This window comes from Phaethon aethereus (genome assembly GCF_964289735.1).
Source record: "Phaethon aethereus genome assembly, chromosome: 26".
NCBI lineage: Eukaryota > Metazoa > Chordata > Aves > Phaethontiformes > Phaethontidae > Phaethon > Phaethon aethereus.
In genome coordinates, this window is record NC_138602.1 from 785,518 (window position 1) to 811,043 (window position 25,526).

Consider the following 25,526-nt stretch of genomic DNA (forward strand, 5'->3'; position numbering starts at 1 on the left):
GGGGAACATGGGAGCCTGTGTTTCAGGAGCCCTGGCTGCGCTGCAGCAGAGGATGCTCAGCTCTGGGGCACACACCCTGAGCCCGCTGCAGTGCCAGATGTTGGCACAACCCAAGCCTGATTCCTGCACCGATGGCTGTCGAGGCAGGCGCTGGCCACCCTGCCGCGTGGGTTTCCCCCTGCACGCTGCCACCCAGCACGCACAGAAACAGCCCGTCCTGATCAAAACATCCCTTTTATTCCAGCAGCAGAGGCCGTGGCCAAAAGGGTGAAGAAGGCGCTGGGTGGTGAGGGGCACAGCAGGCTTAGGCCCAACCCAGCCTGGCTGCGGGGTGCTGCATGGCGCTACCTGCACTGTCACGTGGAGCCGGTGGCGTGGGGCTGCGGCAAAGCTGGCCCAGGGGGGCAGAGGCCAGCAGTGCTGCTACACGTCTGTAGCTGGGCCCCACTCGTAGCCTTCATCCTGGTCTGAGTCTTCCCTGGCCCGGGTGAACCTCTTCCTCACAGCGTCATGCTCGTATTCCCTGGGGGATGAGAAGCCTCGGTGATGCCTCTGGCACCCGGTTGGGGCAGGGGGCAGAGACAGTCCCCTGCTGCGCGGGGCCGGGCCAGGCAGAGCTGGCACCCTCGGCTCCGGCTCCGCAGGCCCTCCCCAGTGCCAGGGCTGGCCCTGGTGCACGAGGTACCTGATGCTGTCGTAGCGCTGGCCCCGCTGGCCATGCTGGCGTTGCTCAGTCACCTGTGAAACACCAGAGAAACGGGGAGGGTCGGAAGTAAGGGCAGGATTTGTGCACCAGCCTGGGGCTGGGCTGCATTCCCTCATGGGGAATCAGAGCTGAGCATGGATGCGCAGCCGGACCCTGCAGCTAGAGGCGACGCCCTGCCTGTGCCGCAGGGGATAGAAATTGGCCCCTGTAGCCAGGCACTGTGCCACCCCCCTCTGCCCCCTCAGCCCCTCGTACCAGTATGGGGGGACCCACCGGCTTGCTCAGGCTGTGGCCTGGGGACATCTGTGCTGGCTCAGAGGAGCGGGCCAGCCCAGGCTGGTCATAGGCATCCTCCACCTCGCCATCTGTGTCGTCATAGTCGCTGTTGGCGTGACTGTCGCAGGTCAGGTAGCCCGAGGTTGCCACGCTCGGCGGGTTCAGCAGGTCCAGAGTGTCCTCCAGTGCCATATCTGCCTGTGGGGTGGGGATGACAGCAAGGTGGGACCCCAGGTGTGGGGGCATGGGTGCATGGCCCCGTCACCTGCCTGGCTGAAGCCCCAGCAGACTGAGCCTTGCTGCAGGGACCCCGTGCCCCGTACCGGCTCTGCAGCCGTCCAGACGGGCTGGTTCTGCTGCATCCTGATGATGTCCTTGATCGCCTCGTACCAGGCATTGCCACTGCCGCTGAGGCTAACGGTGGCAGTGAAAAGGTGGCTGCAGTACTTCTTCATCTTGCTGGCCTGGGTGTAGAGGCGCCGGGAGCTCTTCCTGGAGTCGGGTGCCAGCCACTGGCGCATGGCCTTGATGCCCTGCCGGCTCTCGGGCTCGCAAAACACCACCACCGGGTAGTACTGCACGTAGTTGAGGCGCTCCACAGCCGAGGGTGTGATGTCCAACAGGGCATGCTTGTCCTGGGGTACAGCACAGCCATCAGCCCCGCTGGGGACAGGGACAGAGGCCATGGGCTTCCCCTCAGGCCCTGGCCCACCTGGCTCCAAGGACACCAGAAAGGTCTCTCACCTTTTCTGCAATCTGCCGCACTGAGTCCAACTTGATGACCTTGGACGATGCCCCGTCTCGGGGCACACTCGCTGCCGGAGACGGAGATGTGGTGTGAGAGGGGCTGGGGGAGATGGAGCATCTCCGGATGCCCCAGGCAGGGTCTGGCTGTGCCAGCCCCGGGGCTGTGTCCCTCAAGGCAGGGGCATGTCTGGGGCCTGGCTGGTATCATGATGCATGGGGAGAGGGTGAATGCGCCCAGGAAGATGTTGGGGTGTCATGAGGAGGGGGCAGCGAGGCAGGATTGGGACAGAGCCACAGTAAAGAGCTCCCACAGGTTGCAGACACTGAGGGTCCGGCTGCTGGATAAAATTTCCCCCCAGCGTGGGGGGCACTTACGGGCAATCTCAAACAGCTCAGGCAGCTCCGTGCTCAGCTTCTGCATGGCAATGTCTGCGATGGGGCCCAGGATCACCACCGGCCGCTTGAAGCTGGCTGTGGGGAGAAGACAGACTGGCTCAGGGAGGCTGGCAGTGAGGGCAGAGCTCACAGCACCCGGGCACCCAGCCCCACTCCTCAAGGTGCCTGTGGGCGGCCTGGGACTCACCCCGCTTCTCCCAGGAGAGCAGAGCCCACTAGCACCCACAGTGGGGCAGCCTTGGGGCTGATGTTCCCTGGGTGGGTCTGGGCAATGGGGACACAGCCCTGGTGCCCACCTTCCTTCAGGACCACCCTCTCGTACGGTGGGTAGCGGCCCTGCTTTGTGAGGGTGGACAGGTCCTCCCGGCTCTTCCGCAGCATCTTCTTGGCTCCCCGCAGGCCCCGCAGCTTCCAAAACTCAGCTCGTGCCCCAGAGGGGTTGGCACTTGATGTGGCTTTCAGCACCAGCTCCAGGCTGGCAATCTGCTCGGCCCTGGGAGGGGAAAGTGCTCAGGATCTGGAGCCTCCAGATTTACGCCCTGCTTTGTCTCTCCGGGCTCTGAGGAGCAGGGCAGGAGAAACTGGCATCCCCGCTCGGTGGCATGATTGGATGAGGCTGTGGTAGCCTCTTCCCCCTGGGATCTTGGACAACCAAACCATCAATCCCGTCACCCCTGAGAAGGCGTTTCACAGTCTCACGCTTCCCACCGCTGCACCCTTGCCCTGCCTCTTACTGGGCCCATCACCCATGTCCCTGTCTCACTGGGGAGACATCCCCTGGCTCTGCTCATCTTGGGGCTGCTCCTGGCTCCACCGCTACCTGCTCCGGTTGGGGATGATGCCCTTGTCCTGCTCCTGCAGGTCCCTGCCCATGCGCACAGCCAGCCAGCTCCCCAGCCTTCCCCGGTACATGGTGTCCAGCACGTGGAAGACATCCCCACGGACAAAGCTGAGCCCCGACGGTGTGTCCTTCTCGAAGTCAAAGTGCGTCCGGATGTAGAATGAGTCACCCACATTGGTCAAGATCACCTTCCTGTAAACTAGACTCAAGGTGAGAGGGACCATGAGGGGAAGAAGTGGCTTTGGAGGAACATGCTGGAAAGGAAGGTGCTGGAGGGATTTGGGAAGGAGCTGGGCTGGCCAGGAGCCTCCACAGTAGCCCTTGCTGCTAAGAGGTGTATTGGGAACACCTTTTCCTCCCATGGCACTCTCAGGCACTCTGGGGACAGCAGGACCTGAACCCCCAGCACACACTGGCCTCTCCAGGCTGAGCCACAGTACCATAAAGACCCCGTGCAGCAGGATGCCAAGGCACAAATGGGGCCGGGATGGTCTGGTCCCCTCCCATCACCTCTTTGGAGGAAGAGGAGAGGGGTGCAGTGAAGAAGGACCACCCTGCAGGGGCATAAAGGGCTGTGGCAAGTCCAACAGCTCCAATGCTTGCTCAGAAGAGTCAGAGGATGGAGAGGCACAAGCCTAGGATTAGTCCGGTCATCACTCACTGTCCTGCTTCCTCTGGGTCCACAGCGTGATCTCCTCACCCGGCGGCAGCCTCATGAGATACTCCACGGCCTCCTCACGGGTCAGGTTCTGGAAACTGGTGTCATTCACCTGCCGCAGAAAAGTACTTACGGCCCCGCCAGTGGGACGGAGGGCGCAGCTACCAGTGGGGGTCCCAGGGACAGCAGTGCCCAGGACAGGGTGGGAGAGGGAACTGGTCCCTGTCACCCAACTGCCTGCCACAACCCCTAGTAATCCTGGGGAGGGCCCCTGGGCCAGCTGAGATGATGTCTGGACCCTGTGGGATGTTAGCTCGGTGCTGGAGACGGGACCATCCCCTCGTGCAGTGCCCACAGAGCCAGCCCGACAGGTACAGTCCATGGGCACCAGCACTGACCCAAAACGATGCCCAGCAGGAGAAATCCAAGCCCCAGAGGGGCATCAGACCCAAGAGGGATGGGGCCAGTCCAGGTGTAGCAGCATTCAGAGCTGTTCCCAGCCCTGGGTACCTGCAGGATCTGATCCCCCTCCCGGACACCCTGGCTGTCAGCCGGGCTCCCCTCCTGCACACTTGACACGAAGATCCCCATGTCGTTCCCGCCAGCCAGCCGCAGCCCGACGCTCTTGGCCTTCACAAAGCGCACGACCGTGGAGTCGGCGCTGTACCTGCCATGGGGGAAGCCGCAGTCAGCCCGGCAGTGACGTGCCAGCAACAGCGCAGGGGGTCACTGGCCCTGTGACCCCAGTCCTCTGCCGGAGCAGCTCCCCATCTCCCCCAGCCCTTCCCCACCACCTCTCACAGACGTACCTGTCCTTGCGGGCAGCTTGGGCAGCAGGGCTGGCATGGGGGCTGTGGCAGCCATCCCCCTCCACAGCTTCGAGGTCTGCAGGGAAGGAGAGCTGGTCCAGGAGGCGGCGGTGGCTGCACCGCTGCTGGGGCAGCTGAGGCACAGCGAGACCTGGCACAGCTCTACTGGGGGGTTCGGGCAGCGGAGACACGCAGGAGCCTGGAGCCTACTCAGTGCCCTGAGGTCTCGCAGCCTGATCTGAGCTCACTCACCAGGGCCCCACGCATTGCCCACGATCGTGTCTGCCGCAGGGTCCCTGTTCAATCGTCTCCTCTCCCTGGAACAAAGTTGGGGCAGGATTTAGGCAGGTCATGGAAGCAGGCGCTGGATGGGTACGGGCAGGCAGTGCCAAGCGGAGCAAGATGGGGACTAAATGGCAGTCCCACCTCCAGAGTAAGCTGGCTCTGGGGTGGAGGAGAACCAGCCCCTCCAGACAGACAGAGAACACAGGGGGATCTGATGGGGGAAAGAGGGGCTGATGGGGACGGTGCAGGGCTTACAGTGGTGAATTCATCCTGGCAGCAGCTGGAGGTTGCAGGGAGGTCTCAGGGGATGGCGGATGGGACAGTTCAGAGTCAATGTCAGAGATATCTGCAGCAACAGGAGGGGAGACGCATTAGTGACCTGTGCTGTGTGTTTGTCCCCTGGCCACATCACCGTGTCCCCTCACCATCCATACGGGAGCTGTCGCTCTGGCTGTCTCCTACATCAGTGATGTTGACCAAGAACTGCCGGTGGTCCCGGAGGATGAGCAGGGTCAGGGTCCCCTCTGTCCGCTCAATGAGCTGATGGGTGTCAGCCAGGGACATGTCCTCACTGGCCACCCCATTGATCTGGAGGGGGCAGAGTGGAAGGCCTCAGGGCACTTGCTCCCAGGAAAGCCCCACCTGGCCTTGCTCCCATGGCTTCGCCTAATTCTGGGCAGTGTCCATGTTCCTGGCTGCTTCCCAGTGGGGCCTCATCCGGCACAGAGGAAACAAATTAGCGAGCCTAATTAACTCCCACCTTTAGCTGCAGGGGAGTGCTGCACGAAGGCAGGAGCTGCAGAGACCCGCTCAGATGCTGCCTGAAGCTCAGTTTTATGTTGACCTTGGCCCAGTGCTGTCCTTCCACGCACTGAGCTGGTGCCAGGGAGTCAGGCCCCAAGTGGACCATGGGGCTGTGATCTCCCTGAGGTGCAGCAGCTTTTCCCAACAGATTGCTGGGATGAAATCCCTTCCATTTGCCCCAGTTCCCAGGAGCTGCGGGTCTGCCTGGCCCATGTGTGCAAACGAAGCATCTCCCTCCTCTATTTCCTCTTCCCCACATACTTTAAGCATCATTTCACTTGACATACTCTGAAGACCTGAGCTCCAGTCTTCAGAGTATGTCAAGTGAAGCAGGGCCAACTGCTTCCCCCGGCAGGGACATGCACACGTGGCAGGGGACCACATGCCGTGGGGACAGTGGGGCAGACACAATCCTGCTGTGCAGTAGGACAAAGCACCATCCCTGATTGAATGCCGCGGGGCTGCCTCAACCAGCCAGCCTCGGCGTCGCGGGGAGCTGGTCCCCAAGAGCCCAAGCAGGGTCCCTGGTGATGGCTGGGGAGCCAGGGCAGGGTGCGGGCACCAGACAGAGCTGCCTTCGGCCAAGCCGCCATCCTTTGCCAGCAGCAGAGAGAAGCACACTCTTGGCTTATCCCCTGCGGTGACACTAGCCAGGGACAAGCCACCCGGAGAGGGGGAGATGAGATCCCCAGCAAGTGCTGTGCACCCCATGGGACCTTGTACCTTCAGGATGAGATCTCCTTCCTGCAAGGAGCTGCGCTTCGCCGCCAGCCCGCTCTCCACTATGTGCTTGATGAAGAGCCGACTTCCCAGCTTCAGGCCGTAATCTGTGCCAGAGAGAGCCCATGACAGTGCCAGAGCTAGGCAGATGTAGGACCCCCTCAAGGTCCCCCCTCGCCACCATCCCCGCAAGCCTGCCCTGGCTCGCCTTGGGGACTAGCAAGCCCCAAATCTGAGCTCTGCAACCCCGGGCTGAGGCCAGGCAGGTTTGGTGCACCCAGCATGGCATGCACTGCCCCCTCGCCACATGCCAGACCCTGGCACCAGCCTGCCATCGCCTCCTCCCCAGGGGGACGCAGGACCAAAAATCAGGTGACAAGACCCGGGGACAGAGGGAGCAGGAGACCCTCACCTTCATTCTCCTTCTGCTTCACCAGGACTGATGTGATGGGCTTTGTCGGCACACCCCGCTGCGGCAGCCACTTGAAGCCTGACACGAGGGCCAGCCCATTGGTGTCCCCTTTGTGGCCGAAGCCATTGGCAGAGCGATGCCGGCTGTAGCCCCTCCGATCCGAGCTGCTGCCTGGGCTCTGCCTCCGGTGGCTGCTGTCCTGGCTTTGCCTCCGGCTCCGGGACACTGGCTTGTGGTGGAGGTGGTCATCCCGGTGGTGGCCGGAGCTCCTCTCGCTGGATGAGTCCCCGTCATAGCCCTGGCTGTGGTCCAGGTCATCCCAGGAGTGGTGCAGGGCTGGATCCGCACCGTGCGACCTGTAGTCCTCGTCTGAGTCATCGTGCCGGGGCACGGTGGGCGACTCAGGGCTGCTCTTGCTCACGGGGAGGTAGATCTTCTTTGGTCTTTTCAGTGTCTGCAGGTGGAAAGTGAGAAGGAAAGGATGCTGGGTGCAGCCATCTCTGCCAGATCTTTCTACAGCAATTTCCAAGCCCCAAATGGGAATCCCAGGGTGTGTGAGACAGGGGAGCTGGGATGGGAACAGGCACGGTGCGGTTCCATGCATGACGCCGGCCCTGTCCCACTGCACGGCACACTCACGATGTTGGCGATCTTGCCACAGGTTTTAAGTGTCTGGATAGCGAAGGAGGACGAGACATTCTCCATTGAAAGGCCATTCACCATCACAATGTGATCCTTCCTCCTGGGAGGGAAAAGACAGCCATGGCTCTGCCCCGGGGGAGAGCTGGTGGGGTGGTGAAGGCAGCTGTTGCCCCAAGGAGACCCCATCCCAGCCAGGTAGGGTGGCAGCAGTGCTGACCCTGTCCCTGCAGGAGCGATTCACTGCCCTTCCCGTCACTGCTGGCAGTGAGCACCCCCGATGTCCCCATGTCCCCGCACACTCACTGGAGCCGGCCCACTGCCGGGCCTCCAGACACCACATCCGAAACAACCACCGCTGTGTCCCCAGTCATCCTGTTGGGACGGTCCCGGCCTCCAGAGACAGCGAAGCCAAAGCCCCGTTGAGGGTCCTAGCAGGGACAGGCAGAGAGGAGTCAGGCAGAGCCGGCCCCACAGACCCCATCCCGTGGCCATCCTGGGCCACGCTCACCTTGCTCAGCGTCACTGTGTGCTGCTCCCAGATCACCATCTCCTCCATGGCGGCCACTCGCCAACGCAAGCGAGGGTGGGCGACTGCAGTGGCCGGCCGGCGCAGCCGCCCCTGCCCGGCGGCCGGGGGTGTGGACCGGCTCCAGCTCCTCTTCGCAGCCGCTGGCCCCTTCCTCAATCCCACTTCAGGCTGCAACGACGAGCAGAAGCAAAGCTGAACTGCGGGCCCCAGGGACCACAGGCACCAGAACGTGCAGCTGTGTCGCACCCCAGCTAACACTGCATGGGAGCTGGCTCCGAAACCCAGAGCTGCCTCCATGCAGCATGAAATCCTCCCCTTGGGAGGGCCATCTCCATCCCCTCGGATGTGTGTCCACGGAAAGGGAGGTTTTATGCAGGGCTAGCAGGTCAGGACCCATCTCCATGGCTGGGGCCACCTGCCCACGACATTCTCATGGTCCTGCTCCCCTCCCTCCCGCCGGGAGCTGGCAGACCTCGGGGTGCTGCTTTGGATGGTGCTTCAGTGACCTCCCGCCCGCCTGCTCTGGGCTCTGGCATGATGGCAGAGCCAGCAGCTCTGCCAACTGCTTTGGGAGCACCAGTGCCCCGGCTTCACCCTTTGGTTTCCCTGGGTTTTCCCCAACTCCAACATTTTCCACCTAGGACAGATGAGCCTGACTCACAGGGTGACATCCTGCCCAGGCTCAAACACCTGGGACGGGCCTGGGGATCCCCTCCACCAGCTCCTGGCTCCCCGGAGGAAACACTGGCGTGAACCCAGAGAGACGTGGGATCCCTGCGTGGAGTGGGTGACAGTGGGCCCAGAGCATCCTGCGACTTCCCATGGAGTGGGACGGGAAGGAGCCAGTTTGATCAGCAACTCAAAGGGTCTGGGTTTATCTGTGCCATTGCACATGCCAAGGAAACCCGGGTGAGACCATCAGGTCATTCTCCGGGGTGATGGGGGCAGGAAAGCCAAGAGCCCAGCGTGATGCCGCCAGCACTGCCGGGTGCTCACCCCTCCACCCGGCACGGGGACTGGGGAGGACAGACCCACACCCATCGCTCGCCCATGCCAGCTGCAAGCCCACAGCCGGAGGGAGGTGAAGTGCCGACCGGGCTGCCCCAGGACCTTGTGTCCCCCTCCCACCCCAGGCACCCCGGGGCTGCCAGCGCCCATCCTGGTCCCACCCACAGCACGGCACAGGCACAGCATGGCCACAGCTCCGGCACAGACACAGCCCATCACGGGCACAATGGGCCGTGGCCACCTGGCGCTGCCGGGCCTGGTGCAGGGCACCCTTGTGCCGCCATCGAGAACCGGCCAGCAGCTCGCTGGGAGAGATGTCCCCAGTGGTGGTTGGCCGGCAGCTGAGGCGTGGGCACTGTCCCCTGGCACTGATTGGCTGGCAGCTCTGCCATGGCAGGACCCCAAGACCCCGTTGGCCAATGGCTCCGCCACCACAGGTCTCTCTGGACACTGATTGCTTGGCTGCTCTGCCACAGTAGATCCCTCCGATCTCCGACTGGCCAACAGCTCTGCTGTGGCATGTCTTTGGATTCTGATTGGCTGGTATCTGTACTGTGACAAGCCTCTCCAGGATCTGATTGGCCAATGGCTCTGCCACAGCAGATCTCCAGGGTCTCTGATTGGCCAATGGCTCTGCCACGGCAGACCTCCAGGGCTCTGACTGGCCGATGGCTCTGCGGCGGCAGCAGCCCCCAGTCTGGCTGCAGTGGCCCTGCTGCCCGAGCACCCTGTCCCATGGCACCTGCACGGCCCCAGGGTGCCCGAGGGCTCCGGGACCGCTGTGCCGGGGGCCGTGCTGGCTCCCCAGTGCAGCTCGGCCACCCTCGGGCCCAGCCGGGGCCCCGCCATGTCGGCGCTGCGGGAAGCTGGAAACCTCCACGGCCCCTTTGGGAACTGGCTGCAGGGCAGCGTCAGCGGGACCGGGGGGCATCAGAGACGCGCGCTGATGCCCTGTGAGCAATGCCGTGGGCAATGCCGTGGGCAATGCTGAGCAGGGATCCCATGGGGAAGCTGGGGCCGGCAGTGGGCAGCCAGCCCTGGGGCAAGCACAGTGGCTCAGCTCCAGCACGGGCCTTCCTGTGGGCAGCCCTCAGCTGGAGCGGCCAGAAGCAGCCAGCTGAGCCCCCAAAATGAGACCTGGCTCACAGCAGCCCCGGGGAGGGACGCTGTAATCATTCACTGCAGCCTCAGAAATAGCCCCGGTCAGCTGGGCTGCAAGCCAGCAAGCGTGGAGGGCAGAGTCCGGGTTTCCACTCTGCGTCATGAGCTGCTGAAAGCAGCCTGGGCACCCACCCGCCACCCTCCGGTGCTCAACACACGGGGACATATGTGCCCAGGGCTGGCTGGGGCTGAGCAGGACCCTGGTGTGGTGGCACCCAAGGTCCTGTCCCGCTGCTTGTAAGACTGGTAATAAAGAGGAGACCCCAGCATGGCGGTGGGGTGGTTTCCTGATGGATCAGTGAGCTGAACTGGCAGGTCTCATCTCAGCCATGTCACCACTGTTGGCTGGTCAGTGCTTATGGGCTCCCTGGACACCCGTGGGTGACATGGCATGAGCCACAGGTCTAAGGGACCCCAACCGTGGGGCAGCCAGAGCATCCCCCTCCCCAGGGCGACGGCTCATCTGCTGTGCCCGAGCCAGCCCCACTGCCACCCAACACAGCCTCTCACTGTCCCCAGCCGGCTCCCACTGCTGTCCCAATCACTGGTGTGCCACAAATTGGCCACGCACCTGCATCCCACTGCTGTCTGTGGCTCTCCGTGGGCAGGAGCAGTCTGGGGCGGGGGACACACTGGGGGGACGGCAGCAGCCCCAGTCTTGCCAGCCGGCACAGGCAGCGCCCACGGTGCCGCCAAGCCCCGGTCCCAGTCTCCCCCGCGGGGACGTGGTGCAGGCCCCCGCGGGGACGTGGTGCAGGGCCTGCCCGCAGCCAAAGGCCAAGGCTGGCAGCTGGAGGAGCCGGCTCGGCCGGTTTCCGACAGAAACCAGCCCGCACCCGAAATGGCCCCGCCGGGAGAGGCAGTATCTGGGCTGAGCTGACCGTGGCCCGGTGCAACACGCCCGGCACCGGGCACCAGCAGCACGGGTAGCCCCATATGCCCCACTCTGCCCCACGCACACACTGTGGCCGATATCTCCCAGGGTTTTTAATGCCAAACGAAGCCTGGTCTGTGCTGGGGCAGCTGGTCCCACTGCAGGGTCCCTGATTCAGGGCTGGCAATGCCCACCATGGGGACAGCAGTGGGTGGGGAGGTTAATTACCAGAGAGCGATGCAGCTGCCCACCCCAGCCTTGCCCCACAGCCATCCCCACCACCCATAACCTGTTTCCCAAGCCCTCTGCTGATGGGGGGTCCTCAATCTGGGACCCCGAAGCCTTCCTGAGGCCACTGGGGTCCCTGATCTCCAGTGCTGCACAACCTCTTGTCCCTTGTCTAGTCCTGGCTGGACTCCAGGACCGGAGTCCCAGATCACTGAGAAGCTCCTCTAACCCAACCCCACCCACAGCACGATGGGCTGATCCTGACACCCCGCTCTGGGAAAAGGGTCTCTGGAAGGTCTGACCCCACCGGGGTGTAAATCAGTGGGATGGAGTCATATCCTGCAGCCCTCCAGGCATGGAGCTATTGATGGCAGGGTCCCAGGATCCCCCCGGGGCAACTCCCTGCCATCGAGGCAGGACTCTAAGATGGTCACTGGGTCCTGGCGCCACCCAGAGAGAGACAAAGCATGGCTGGTTCCCCGGGTGAAAGCAGGGCTGGGTCCCTGTCCCCAGCTAGGGCTGGCAGATCCCGGGGGACAGGGTTAGGCACTCACCGAGCCTTGGATCCGACCAGGAAGGAGCGGAGCTCCCGGGCTGGTGGCAGTGGTGTCACTCCAGGGTGCCTTGCGTAACCCTTTGTGGGCCAGGCGCTGCCTGCAGGAGGGAAGGAGCAAGGGAGGGCGTCCCGGGGTAGCTTCTCGGGCACTGCAGGAGGCACGGGGGGGGCTGTCCCCCTTACCCTCGATGGTGCTGCGGGCTCAGCCACGTCCACTCGCCCCCCACCCAGTCCTGGGCAGAGTCAGATTCACAGGACGCTGGGACCGGTGGTGCCTGGGCCCGGGGGTCCTTCCCCCCCCTCAGCCTGGCCTCCCCCCAAGGAGGTGGTGGGGCTCTGCAGCAACCCGCACCGCCCCGGACCCCAAACCCTCCCAGCAGCAGCGCTTGGGAGTCCCCGGGGGGACAAAACGGCTTCACCCAGTGCCCCAAGACGGAACAGGGATGGTGGCCAGCCTGGGGCTCCCGGTCCGGGGGGCGGTTTGCAGGGGAAAAGGTGACCCCATCCCTCCTTCCTCCCCTTCCCTCTGCCCCCCACCTGGGGACCAGCCCCACGACACTCCTCCTCCCGCGGGGTCGCTTTCCTGCAGTGACAGAAATCAGCTCCACGCCCTGGCTCTCCGTCCAGGCTGCTGCTTCCCGCCGGGGCCGGTACCGGTGCCGGTGCCGCAGGAGGAGGTCACAGCCCTGCCGCGGGGCGTCGCGGGGTGACCAGCTCCTCCTGAAGCCCCCGGCCACCAGCCGCCACCGCGGCGCCGGAGACATGGCGCCTTCCTCACCGCTCGTCAGACCGGCGTCAAGGGGCTCCTGCTCGCCGAAGCCCCCGCCAGCCCCGAGGGGAAGACGGAGCAGCCCCGTCCAGACGGCCGCCGCTCCCCAGACCCCGCCGCGGCCGCCTCAGCTGCTGTGGGGCCGGCGGCTGCGCTCCCTCCGCGCCGGGACGCGGCCCGGGTCGCCTCGGGCGGGGGGACGGCGCTTCCCACGCTGCCCCGAAGGCTGGGCGCTAATGCCGGGCGGGTGGCGGCTGGGGCTGCCCCTGCCCGGGACACGTTTGTCCCCCGGGGCCAGGGCACGCTGGCGTGAAGGGACCAGCCGGGAGCTCCAGCGGGGCCGACCGGGCTGACCCGCACCCGGGCCTGACCCGCACCCAGAGGTTGACCCGCACCCAGAGGTTGACCCGCACCCAGAGGTTGACCCGCACCCGGGCCTGACCCGCACCCGCGGCGCCGCTAGATGGTGCCACGTGCCGGGCTCGCCGCGGGGCCGGGCTGGGAAGCGGCGGCGGTGGCGCCGAGCGGGGTCGCGGTGGCCGGGCCGCGGGGCACCTCGAAGGGAGCGCACCCCGTGCCGGCCGCGGGGCTGTCGCGGCTCCCGCGGGGACCCGCTGAGGCGGAGGGCGGGGAGGCGGCGCCCGGCACCGGCAGGGCCCCTGTCCCACGAGGGCGAACGGGGGGCACCAGAGACGCCGCCGCGCCGGGGTCCGGCACTGGGCCGCGCCTGGGGCGAGCGGGCTCGGGGTCTCGGGGTGCTGCGGTACCGAGGTTCCGGGGGCCCGGGGCAGGCCGGACCCCTACACGTGCCCGCACGGCGCACCGGCCAGCCCCGCCCCGCCGAAGCCCCGCCCACGCTGCCATGGCGACCAGCAAACACTTCCCCCCCCCCCGCCCTCCCCTCGCTCGGGGGCGCCGCGGCGCTATGGTGGCTCCCGCTCGCTAGAGAGGACGCGGAGGGTCTTTCTCTTCGCTGCTCTATGCTGCGCGAGGCCTCCTGCCTCTCCCTGTGCCTTCCATCCGTGAGTGGTCCCGGTCCTGCTCCGACAGCCCGCGGACTATCGCGACAGCCAGGCCCCGCGTCGCGATTAATTCCGGCGGAAGGGGCCAGCTTCATTTCCGGTGCTGGCCGCTTCCTCTTCCGCCCTGCGGCGCTGGGGCGTGTCTAGTCGCGGCGCCTCCCGCGCTCTATGGTTCCCGGCGTTCCCAGTCTCCTCAGCGGCGGTGGCTGGAGTCGGGAGGAGTTTGGTGGCGGCCGTGGCGGTGGACCGGGCCAGTCCTGTCCCGTCCTGCGCCGCACGCGGCCTTTGCGGCGGCCATGGAGCTGGAGGTGCCCGAGGAGGCGGAAGGATCGGCCGTGGAGGGTGCCGGTGCCATCACCCCAGAGGCTGGCGTAGGTGGACTGGACGCGACAGGAGGTAACGGGCGGCTGGCACCCTCGGCCGGGCTCCCTGGCGTGTTCCTGCGCGTGTCGCCGTCCCCCTGAGGGGCCACTCCAGGCCGGGCCCCCAGGATTGTGTGTCCCTGTGTCCCATCCCCCCTCGGGCCCAGAGTGGTTTAGCCCAGCTGCACCCCCGGGGGAGGTCTGAGTGGTACCTCCCGGCCGGGCCCCTCGCGTTGTGCCTTGTGTCCCCCGGGGGGGGCTCGGAGTGGTTCAGCCCAGCTCCCCCCCCCCCCGCAGTGTGCTACCCCTGGGGCATCGCGTGGTGCCGTCCAACTGCCGCTCTTCCCACCCCCCACCCCGCCCCGGGGACCCAGAATGCTTCTGCCCCCCCGGGGCTGCCCGTTGGCCCAGGACTCCCCGGTGCTGGGCCTGTCGCTTGTCTCCCGCCCCGCGGTGTCCTGGGCCGGTGCTTGCTGGGAAGGGGCAGCCGCGACCCCCGAAGCAAGTGCAGGGCACAGGCCGGCCTGCCCGGCTCCGGGGCTTCTCTCCGGCCCCCGGTACCGGCCTCCGGTACCGGCCCTGGGGCCTGTGCCGGGCGCTGCTGCACCCTGGCACCCTCGGGAGCGGGTCTCCCCTGCGCCGGAGCAGCCGCCCGCTTGCCTGCTGGCGAGAGGGACGCCGGGCCGCGCTGCCCCCTCTGCTCCGGAGACGGGCCTCGGGCGCCGCCGTGCCCTAGGCGGGGCGGCAGGGCCCGGAGGCGGGCGGCGGGCCCTGCCTGGCTGCGGGGGGCTGCTGCGGCGCCCAGTGCTCCCTCCCGCAGGGCCCGGGCGGCCGCGGCGGCGAGGGCAAGGCCGGGCAGGGAGTGAGCCCCAGCCCGGCGGCAGCGCCGACGGATCCGGCTGGGCCGGGTGTGCGGGGCTGGGCCGGCGCACCTGCCTCCGCCTGTGCTGCCTGATAATTTATAGTTCGTTAACAGCCTCAAAATCGCTAGCTTTAGTTTTGCGCGAGGTCGCACAGCGCCGCTCTGTTGTCGGGTTGACGTGTTCCCTTCTGGGCCTGACACCAATCTCCCGAGCACCCGCCTGAGCCTGAAGTTTATTCAGAGCCTGCTGTGACGGGTTTTGGTTGTGTTATGACAGCAATCGCCTTGTGTTCAGGCCTTTAAATGAGGATCATTAGATCTTCTAGAAACAACAAATTACAGCGGAAGCCGTGATTATTTCATAGATGTCATCTGCCGCGGGGGGGGGGGGGCGCTGGATGTAGCATATAATTTTTGGTGAAGTGCTGAGATTTTGGCAAGTGGCAGCCCGTCCCCAGCCTCCCTGCTTCCGTTCCTCAGTGCTGCAAGGAAAATGGAGGGGCTGGCTGTGTGCAGCTTGCCTTTCCCAAGGCTGCTCACAGCGTTCCCCACCCACTGCTCGGACCTCTTTTTTGGGAGCGTTCCCCCAGCACGGTGTGGTGTGGCTGGTGGACTTCCAGCTTGTGATGCTGAGGGAGCGAAAGAGAGAGAACCTCTTGCCAATGAACAATTAAAATATTGTTTATCCTTCTGATTTGTCTGTCATCTTTCTGTTTTTTGGGGGGGGCAGAGGGTTCTTGCTCAGGACAAGGTATCTGTGGAGACTGTTGCTCAGGAGGGGTTTAAGCAGGGAGTGCGTGGGTTTTTTCTCTTTGCAAGTAAATCTGAATTTACAAACCCATAGGCTGTCTTACCTTACACTGATAGTAAAAAAGATGAAATGGAGCCAGTAATCTCACCGATGCTTTGATTTTTTTTTTTTTCAGTCAGGTTGCTTACTTGGGTAGCGTCCAAATTGTGTCACTTGCCCTCAGCCACGCTTGCAACTGGAGCTCCCAGGAGGGCTGGGGACAATGTGCACGACAGCTAAGGTGTATTTTCTGGAAGAGAACAAAACCCGGGGTGACTGGAGGTGGCCCTCGGTGGGCCGTGCACAAAGACATGGCTACACCCGCGTGTGCAGTGGGCTGTGCTGCGGGTCTTGGGTTGGGACTGCCGGCTGATGGAGCACGTTGACATGCTCTGTGGCCCTTGTTACAGCAGATGGGAATACTGTGTGTCAGAGCAACGTGCCCGGGAGCAGAGGGGGTTTGTGCTGAACGCCGTCCTGTTTTGTCGTCTGTTTCGAAGCTGATGGTGACAAACCCAATTTAGCACGCGCAGCACTGATGCCTTCGCTGCTATTTGCAGCAGCAGTGGAGGTGGTGAAGTGCTCCTGACCCACCTATACGGGTGCTTTGTGCCACTCACCTTAATGCTTGTGCTGTTAATGAAGGATTACCAGCATAGCTGGAATCTGCTCCCCAGGTCTTTGCTGGAGAGTGGGGATGGCTGTGAGCTGTGCTCTTAGTAAACAAACATGGTGGGATTAATCCAGATCCTGGGTCAGGTCAGCAAAGACCTTCCCCAGGCACTCGGTAAACATCAAGAGGGGAGCTGGTTAGTCTGGTACAGGAATAAAGCTGGATGGAGGAGGGGAGCTGAAAGTCAGGGAGACCTTGACAGTAGGTTGACTTAAGGCATGGGGAGTCTTCTTAAAGGGAGCTTTTGGAAGTCTCATAATATGCTTTGAGGGAGAAGACCTCATTTAGTGCCAGCAGCTGGGCTCATACATGAACACACAGGCCCAATTTGTCCCTTTCTGAGAACCCAGCTCTGAGGTTTTAAAAGTTTTGTAACCACTGTGGTTGAAAAGGGAGTTTCAGAATCTGATGGGTATAAATGACTGCTGTGCCTCCTTCCTGAATCTGCACTCTCTTGCCCTGGGAGTGGGCTGCAGGGAGCATAAGGGACTGTTTGCCAGTTTTGGTGTGGATAGCAGAGCTGTCGGCAGGAGCGGAGGTGCTGTGTGGAGGCACTGTGTGCCTGCGGCGTGACAGGTGAGCACCGGGATCGTTCAGGCTGGGTGCCCTGGCTCCAGAAATGGTTGGGTGAGGAGAGGGCACATCACCATCCCTCTACCTGGGTGCAGCCCAGAGGCAGAGGGTGTGGAAATATCCTTTTATCCAAGGGGGCCTCAAGTTATTGGAGAGCTGTTTGGTACAAAACCGATAGCAAAGCTGGTCTGCACCATCTTCTTGCAAAGGTGGAAATTCTCAGCCTGATGGGGAAGTAGAGTTGGTGTCTGATTCATTTCCATCTCTCATGTCTCCTGTTATATGGGTTGCAGTCTGCCTATCATCTATGGCTTAGAGCCTGGACAGAAGCCTCTAACGTTCTTCAGGGTTGAATTCCTCTGCTTTAGGGAGCTGAAATGATTTAACAAGTATTTATGCTCTTGTTCAACAGTTGTCTCACTGTACCCAGAACTGGAGATAGCAAAGTGGAGATCCCGGCCCCAGCCAGTGGTGCCAAGTGTGCTGGATGCTGGCGGCACCTGTAAGGCCATCTGCAAAAAGCACTGGGAGAGCGTTGATTGCAACAGACAAAGAATGGTATTGCAGCTCTTCCCTCTTTGTGATGATAACTTTGAAGTGACTTTTGAAAGGTTGCTGGAAGCAATTTTTTCAGTGAGCAGATTAGAGATAAGAGAAGAATTCCACCCTGTGGGGCACAAGCAGTTCAATCCATACCAACGTGATGGAGAGGGAAATTGGAGAGAGCTTATCAGCTTGAGGAAAAATCAAATGTAAACATCATCCCCAGCATGATTATGGTTCACAGCTTAGTTGGATGTCACATGCTTCTCTCCTGTGAAACGGTGCTAGTGAAGATGATGACAGAGGGAATCAGCTAGGCAAAAACAGACAGAAAAACACCCTGTGCCTTGAACTTCTAAAGACCCTGCAGTTACTTCACAGTCAATAAGTCACAGCTCAGCTGCAGGGAAGGAGGAAGGCAATGAAAATAGAATTCATGCTTCTCTGGCAAAATAATTGTCCTTTAAGATACGAATTGGCTGGAAACAAATAGGGAAGCTGTGATTGTGGCACCTGGGAGCTGCAAAGGGCAGTATTTGTATGGCAGGGAAATCTGGGCACTGCCCTGAAGGGTGCTGAGCCTGTCTGTATCTTGGTGTCAGGACAGGCTGGAGAATGAATCGCCGAGAACTCAGGACGAAGAATGATTAATTTTCATTAACTAGCATTTGGCACTGACATGTATATAATAGCCTGTTACACCGCTGCTGGATCTGCAGCTGGCAAGGCTGCCGCTGCCATGTCCCACTTGGGATGCTCGCTGGGTCTCTCCAGAAGGGCTCTTCGGGGGGTGACTGGAGTGAATTTAGTATGAGCAGTGCATAATTTGGGAATAATTACTGAAGTGATTCACTGACATGACCATTATGGGCTCTCGCCAGATGCACAATCTTATTAAATATGATTTTCCCATATAAGGTGGTTGCAGCCTGAAAAGCAGCAGCAGGAATTCCAGTGCTCCCTTTCTTCATGCACACTTCTTTCAATCGCAGTCAGTCAAGTCCCAAAAGAGGTCTGCCACGGCTCTGCGATACCCTGACAAGGGCTCGGGGAGCCCTTCGCGTAGCATGCTGCTTACATCTTTGTCACATCTGATTATTCCCGTCCATCTTTTCGGGCTGCCAAGCATATTCCTGTAGACCAGGATTAATCTATAGAGGCCTGGCAGGTGCCTTGCTCCCGACATAGATGTGGTACCTGCATGTTATCTGGGACCTTACCAGCATGAGATCAGTTCCCACCTGTCCGTATGAGAACTGCAGACGTTGCATAGGTGTAATTAACTTGCAAGTCAGAAAACGTTGCACCCTTTTGCACCACACCGGGGAATGTCAGAAGTGGAGGTGGAGGGGGAAATGTTTGCTAGCTCCCAGTGGCTCCCAGTGCAGGGTGGGTTTGGCTGTGTTTAGGTGGGAGTGACCTTCAGCAGACTGGTTCACACGCTCTGCTCCCACCGGCAGCGCGGGCACAGAGCTGCTGGTCGTGTTGCTCATGGGAGATGTCCCCTCTCACAGCCTGGCTATCGGAAAGCAGGAGCCAAAGTGGGTCCTGCCTTCCCCGGATGGTCTAATCCCATGGGTGCACCCTCTCTCATCTCCCCCGAAGCCTGTGGTGCTGGGGGAGCTGGCAGGAGCAGCAGGTATCGGAGCAGGCTGCCGGTTTTGAGGCATCCTCTCTAGACCCCAGAAAGTTTAAAGCAGAGGCCTTGGCACCTCCATTTCTTGAAGGTGCCTTTGTGGGGAGAGGGGTGACTCTGCATGTTTAAACTCGTAAATAGCAGCAGAACAGCAGGAGAAAGTCTGGGCAGGGTTTTTTGTTTCCCATTAAGTCTTTGCAGGTCTCTAACCAAAATTTCTGATAGTCCCCTTAAATTTAACTTGTTAAGTTGACAGTGTCACTTTACTTCAGCTATCTCCCAAGCTGTTGCATTCTAGGCCTGCAAGCTGAGTCGCCTTGTGAATGTGCCCAAGAACAGAATTTCTTAGTCATGTCAGACTGGATGTCTGTGATCACGCCTGTGGGTCTGGGCAGAATCTATTTTTAAAGCATTATGCAGGCGCAAAGCCCTAGTTGTTTGCTGTGGGTTCCCAATAAGTAACTACTATTAGGACAATATCTCTGTGTGGTATTTTGGCATTTCTAAATCCATCTGTGGCTGGTGCAGAAACTCAAAGGAGCAAAATATTGTCATTTTCTTGAAGTCTTTGGCAAAGCAGAATTCCTGGCACAAGCACCCTCTCAGCGTTTGCTGCCTACTGATGGTGCACCGCTCCGTGTTCGTCCAACAGACAAGTGCAGCCACTTGCGTTTTCCTCTAATGGAAAGGATGCCATAATGAAAATGCACGCCATGCTGAGCCCTGCCTGTGCAGGGCTGCCCATCGGTTCAGCTGCAGGAATGCACTCACGACAATGAAACGACAGGAGCGCAGCAGAAAGGTAAACCAAGGCACTGGGAGGGACTGGAAGCAAAAGGACGTTTAATGCTGAAATGAAACAATGAAAGTACAAGAAAAGAGGAGGGTCGTGTAAAAACACCAAACTAGTGGCCTGTGTGAAGTGAGTTTTGTCTTGATCCTTATCAGCACTGACCTTCTCAGCAGAGCAGCCTGGTGTGGCTCACCTACCCGCCTAGGGAGCTGCGTGCCAAAAGAAAAGGTGTCTGCTGGTTTTCCCAGGCTCTTCACCTCCTTTGCGGATAACTGGCACACTGAGTCCCTGGAAGGGGAGCCTGGCCTCTCCAAGTAGCCCTACAAGAGCCAATGATAATAAGGTAATGTTGGGGTTTTTCCTTCTTTAGGTAGGTCTTAGAAATGCTCTGTTCCTAAGCAGCCTGGCATTTGTTTGTTTGAGTTATTCAGTGTTGCCAGTAGTTGAGTTAACCTCAGTACTTTCTGGGAAACATTTTCTGTAACTAAAAAGCTAAAAGTGATCAGAGCAGCTTTTCTGTCACTTTGTCTCTTCTTACCCACATATTTAAGCAGAAAATGCTGTCAACGCCTAATTACGTGTTGTTGTCTTCCATCATGTGTTCTTGTGGCTTCCCCAGCTTACGTGTGGGTTTTTGCACTGGCTTGCGGTGAATAACCCAGGCTGAGTCAGAGTACGTGCTGCGGCAGTGAGGAAATCTGGAGGTTTCAACGTGTTCGGTTGCCCCAGCGTTCACCGCCCCTCCGATGCTGCTGGTCACTGCTAGCCATGACTTGTTTCATCATCTCACAGCTCTGAGGAGAGGCTTTCACCATATGAGTTAGCCCCTTTGCTTCTCTTCCAGCTTTCTTTGAATACAGCAAAACCACCACTCTTCCCTAATTCTGTTTAAAAAATACAAATGCATACAACTATAGAGTCAGTGTAATGTGAAGAGTTCTCTTAAGTATTTACTATAACACAGAAACAGGCTAGAATAATTGATATTTGAAGAATAGCAGCATTATTTTTATAGTGTGGAGATTGCATATTCTGTACAGTTGTGTCTCTGGCAAATGACTGTTAGAAGAGCTGTCCCTCTGGCTAATTGGATGGCTTTGCAGCCATTAGATCTGGAGTTGCAGAAAATGAACCTCGCAATGTCCAATCACTGCCTCTATGGTTTGCCTTCAGCGCGAGGAGTGTAAAACGCTTTGCAGACTCATCGAGGGGGCACAGTCCTCATCTCCTCTGTAATTAGCAGCATCAGCATGTTCCCTTTTCAGAAATTGCTATTGAGGAGGGTGGAAAAGGCTTCCTGGGAGAAAAGAGAAGTTGGAAACCGGCTGTTTGCTTCTCTGGCATCTACACTGTTGCCTGTTGCGTGAGAAGTGTTTGGAAAGGAGGTGCTCGTGTTCCAGTAGCACACCTGTAGCTGCTGCTGCTGCACAAGGTGCTCATTGATCCAGCAGAGGAAACCAGGTCACAGCCCAGGGTTTGTCACAAGACCGACCTGGGCAGATACACTGACACTTCTGAAGGGGCTTGGAGATTAGCTGAGCATGGGAACACCACATGCAACAAGCTCACGTCTTTGTTCTGTGTGAAATAGCTCAATCTACTCAACTTGGAGGAATTAATGGATTAAAAGACAGGGGCAGCTTTGCCTTGTTTGCAGTCATTAAAACATAGCAGTGCGCTGTTGGGACGGTACCGTTAGTGACGTGGGCTGCTGGGGAGCTTGGTAGCGGTCCAACTCCAAGTAGCTCAAACGCTGCTTTTCACTGTACCGTGCAACATTAAATCTCTCCCAGCCACGCGGGAGGGGCTGGGAGATGATGTTTAATTCAGCGTCTGCCTTGTGCTTCAGCTGCCATTGTTATGACTTTACTGCCTCTGTGTTCTGGATTTGCAGTGGTCCCGTTGGTGCCTGTGGTAGCTGTTGCTGAGGGATGCTTTTTCATGGGGCTTGGAGGCTCCTGCAAAATTAGTTCTCTGTGCTTTGAGGATCCATGTAGCCAGAGTAGTTAATAACTCTTCATTTAAACTTGGCGATGCTTTCTCTGATGGAGCTCGGTTAAACTACTGACTCTTCAAATTCTCTGTGTTCCTGTACCATGGTAGACACCTCCTAATTTCTTCTTCAGAAGATGTGGGAGAGCTTTGACCTCAGCCAGCACTGAGCTCCTGGAGGAAAGGCAGCTCATCACCAGAGGAAGGGAAGTGCTGGGCTGGGAGCCAATTGTGTCCCTACTCTTGCACGGAATTTAGTAATTCAGAGTAATTCCCCAGCTGTTTCATGTTTTTTTCCATAGGAGGCAAAGAGATCTGCTGTTTTTGAGACTGGGTAGCTGACTTCACACAGTCATTTGGCAGGGCTGGTGTTGGAAGCCTGTCCTTTATGTAACTCAAACTCTGGACACATTGGGATGCTGCCCTTCAAAATGGGTGTCTTGAATGTGTCAGATCATGCTGGTGACCATGTAATGATTCTGCAAGAGTAGAATTAGTCAAGATTGTCTTGCCCTTTCGTTTGCTGCCTGGCAAGATGTTGCTTAAATAGCTGGGTATACTTTTCTTCCCTGTGGAGTTTGCCATTCTCAGTTGCTGCTTTATATTCTGTTACCCTAAGTAAGTTAAGGTCCAGATCTCCAGTGGCTGAGATGGCCACTGAGACCAGTGAAGCACAACCTGATGGAGTTGAGGACTGATACAAAAAAGCCACATAATCTCCATTAAAAGAGCATCATTTGCAAAGTCAGTCCCTTCTGAGTTCAGGCTTGATGCACAAACTTACTTTCTGCCTCCCTGGTTAAGGCTGGATGCACTCCACCTGCATGTGTGCCACCTGAGCAGAGGCTTTCTTGCTCAAGCCTGTGTGGGGCAGGAAGGATAGGGAGGAATGAGATAGGTCGACTAAAAGTGATGCTACCTTATATTTAAAGCAGCAGTAATGTAGGTCATCTTGATCTGCTCTCCCTCCTCCCCTTCCTGCGGGATGGGAGAGTGTCCCAGCCACATGCGCTGCAGGGCGATGGTGAGATGGGACAACCTGCTCTTTCCTGCTTTCTACCTTTGGAGCATTTTGTGATCTTTGCAGGCTTTTCTACTAGTTTGTTATCTAAAAAAAAAAAAAACAACCAAAAAAACCAAAAAAAAACCAAAAAATCTCTCCAACAGTAGAGTAGAACAGTGTTGTTTCTGTGCATGAAATGTATGGCTTCAAGGTCTTCTCAATCAATTTTTAGGGTGGAATTCCCAATTTGTGGGTGGAACTGATTGTGTTTAAAGCACAAGTCATCAGCATCCTCCTGAGCTCTTGGATATTTACTTGGGTTTTTTTCTCCAGTTAAGATTGGGCAGCAGTGCGGTTACAGTACTGCTTCAGTTACTGTGTGAATACCTGTATAAAGACCTTTGTAATGCTAGTCCTTTCAGCCCTCCAGTGATTAGAGTTTGGTTCAGAAAGTCTGTATATGGATTTTCATTTTTCATTCAGGGCTGTGCAGGTAGTTAAGGCTACTTTGCACCAATTTGAGCAACTTGAGTGTTGGGAGCAATTTTGGTTGGCACGTCGATACAGCTCACAAGGGGTTTGGAGCGCTTGCGAAATATTTTTATGTAATTGACAAGTTTTGAGAGATTTTGTGAAATCCTTCCAGAGCTCAAGACGCATCTCCAAAGTACTGCAAGGCTCATGGCAAGCTGCTGTACCTTAAAACGGCCAATCTTACCAACATGCACATCAGCGATGGAAATACCAACAGCAGTGTGAGCCACTCGCTTGCTGTGTCGACGCGGTCAATAAGATCTTGGGGGTTACAACAGCTGAGATGAGATACAGCTGCTTTTCTGCTCTTGGAGCCTGCTCGGTTTTGTTACCGCTTTGTCCGCAGCGGGTCAGCCACCCAGAAGCTGACAGCCCAACTTTGGCTAAGTGTCATCTCTGATGTCCATTGATTTTACTCAAGGTCCTGAAGATCTGTGGGATTGAAGAAAAACCCTCAGGCTTGGTATAAGGCCTAGAAACACAAGTTTCTATTTTACAGAGTAAAATGAAGGTAATTAGCTGGAGTCTCCCATTGCCACCAGTCAGGTGGCCTGGTTTCTTCCTGCAGGATGCCTGGCTCTCTTCCAGGTGTGGAGTCGGGAACTGAAGTTTGCACTGGCTTTGCGACCCTGATGACGTTTACCACGCTAGTTCATGTGTGGAGCGTGGGGAGAGGGAAGACTCTAACGCAAGGCAGAAGTGATGGTTCTTTGCTAATTGCTTGAAAAAGACAGGGAAAATTTGCCGGTGTCTTAATGCTCGCTTATCGTGTTTGGTGCTGTCTGTGACGCGGGCAGTAGCGCAAGCAAAATATTACCAAAGCCTCTAGTGTGGGCAGAATACAGCAGCTGATAACAAAGAAGCTGCAGTAGTTTTCTTTCCGTAGCCTCTCTGCTCATCTGATGGACCAAATTTGGTAGATTTTTCAGGGCAAAATTGTCCATTACTGCATTTTTCCAAGGGAGGCAGCTGGCTGAAATCATCATCCGGTTGAGTGCTCCTTCCCTGAATGTGTGCCTGATGGCACTTCACGCAGCCAGTCGCTCCCTTTAGATGCTGATGTGAAACTTGGTTCTCTGTCTGATTTCTTGATTTCACAGTTTCCGTCCATGCAGCCGGTTCTGCAGCGTATGTGAAGAGGAAGAGGTAATGTGATCAGAAGTCCGACGTGCTGCCCAGAGGGCAGATGTAATACCTGAAACTGCTTGTCTTCTCTTTAAATGTCACTTTCAAATGGGTGTCATCTTTAAAATGACAGTTTTCCTTTCTGTATGTGTTCGGTGCTGCTCTTGCCATCTGTCTGAATGCCTGTTGGTGGGGGCAGCATACAAAATGGCATGGAATTTGCTGGCAGAAATGTAAACTATAGAGATGTAAAATAATCCCTAACTTCAAAGCTGGAACAAAGACAGCAGAAAGTTATACTGTCTTGAAGCTGTACTTGTCAACGTTAAATGACACGCTCTTCGGTTACAGGGCAAACACTTGCCTAGGTGGAATCCAGAACTAGGGCAAAGTTCTTCAGTTGGGCCTAACAGGTGGTGATTATTTGTGGGCTTAAATAGCACATGTTACACGATAATTTTTGTGTTGGTAAGGACTGTTTGTTCAGTGATCAGAACTGAAATCTGGAAGGCTAACAATTGCCTTTGCTTAATTTACTACTTTTTTTCCCTGTAATGCTAACTTATGTTGCAAGATAATTCATTTTTTCTAGGGGGTGAATATTGTGCTGCATTTTGTAGCTTTTGATATGCATACTGTTTTTTTTTTTTAATTTCAGGATACATCCTCTCAAACCGGCATCTATTCAGGCTTAATTTTGATAGAAGAGAAATGATGACATAGTCTTTCTCCACCTTAGTCTCAGAGGGTTGGATGTTTGTTTTCATTTCAATATTAAGTAGGAGTCACTGGTGGATTAACTATCTAGGACGCTCTTTTGAGAAAGAGGCTTCTGGACTGTTAATGCTCGAAAATGCTTATTAAAGAAAATGAGAAACTGAAGGAGCGAACATCCTGAAACTGCTAATTGCTTCTGCGGCTTCTTCGCAAACCGGCCCCATGCATTTGTGTGTAATTGCAATCTTCGCTGCAGCTCCTTTGCAGAGAGCCTTGAAGTCCTGATAAACGTGGGTCTGTCTTTAAAACGAAGCAAAAAGACTGTATTTTGTCAAAGATACATATTTCAGTTAAAGACAGCAATTACCTCATCTGTTTCACTTTGGTATAATAAACCGGGTTGCCCATCGTATACCAGCTGCAGAGCTGGCCAATATAGGCTGGTATTACACTGAAGACCCTCCCGAGACGAAATGCTGG

General features: G+C 58.1%; 2 protein-coding genes across 3 annotated transcripts in view; one reads left to right on the forward strand and one right to left on the reverse strand.

The window, feature by feature from the left end:
- Positions 1 to 423: 423 nt before the first annotated feature.
- On the reverse strand, positions 424 to 12,431 carry TJP3 (tight junction protein 3; the record flags this gene model as incomplete). The annotated part of the gene is made up of 20 exons (XM_082010878.1): positions 12,190 to 12,431; positions 11,651 to 11,750; positions 7,805 to 7,993; positions 7,600 to 7,724; positions 7,294 to 7,396; positions 6,655 to 7,108; positions 6,246 to 6,349; positions 5,144 to 5,306; positions 4,974 to 5,064; positions 4,686 to 4,750; positions 4,434 to 4,509; positions 4,135 to 4,291; positions 3,628 to 3,736; positions 2,946 to 3,165; positions 2,422 to 2,618; positions 2,105 to 2,200; positions 1,727 to 1,797; positions 1,306 to 1,617; positions 962 to 1,180; positions 424 to 738 (listed from the first exon to the last, which is right to left on the reverse strand). The coding sequence occupies exons 1-20, from the start codon at positions 12,414 to 12,416 to the stop codon at positions 424 to 426; spliced, it is 3,393 nt and encodes a 1,130-aa protein (XP_081867004.1). The 5' UTR covers positions 12,417 to 12,431.
- A 1,308-nt stretch (positions 12,432 to 13,739) lies between these two features.
- The window catches only part of PIP5K1C (phosphatidylinositol-4-phosphate 5-kinase type 1 gamma), a gene marked incomplete at its 5' end in the record, with an annotated part of 46,329 nt that continues 34,542 nt past the window's right edge, over positions 13,740 to 25,526 (forward strand). For both annotated transcript variants that reach the window (XM_082011125.1, XM_082011126.1), the window contains one exon: positions 13,740 to 13,839. In XM_082011125.1, the coding sequence (XP_081867251.1) occupies positions 13,740 to 13,839 (100 nt within the window). The remainder of the gene's footprint in view (positions 13,840 to 25,526) is intronic.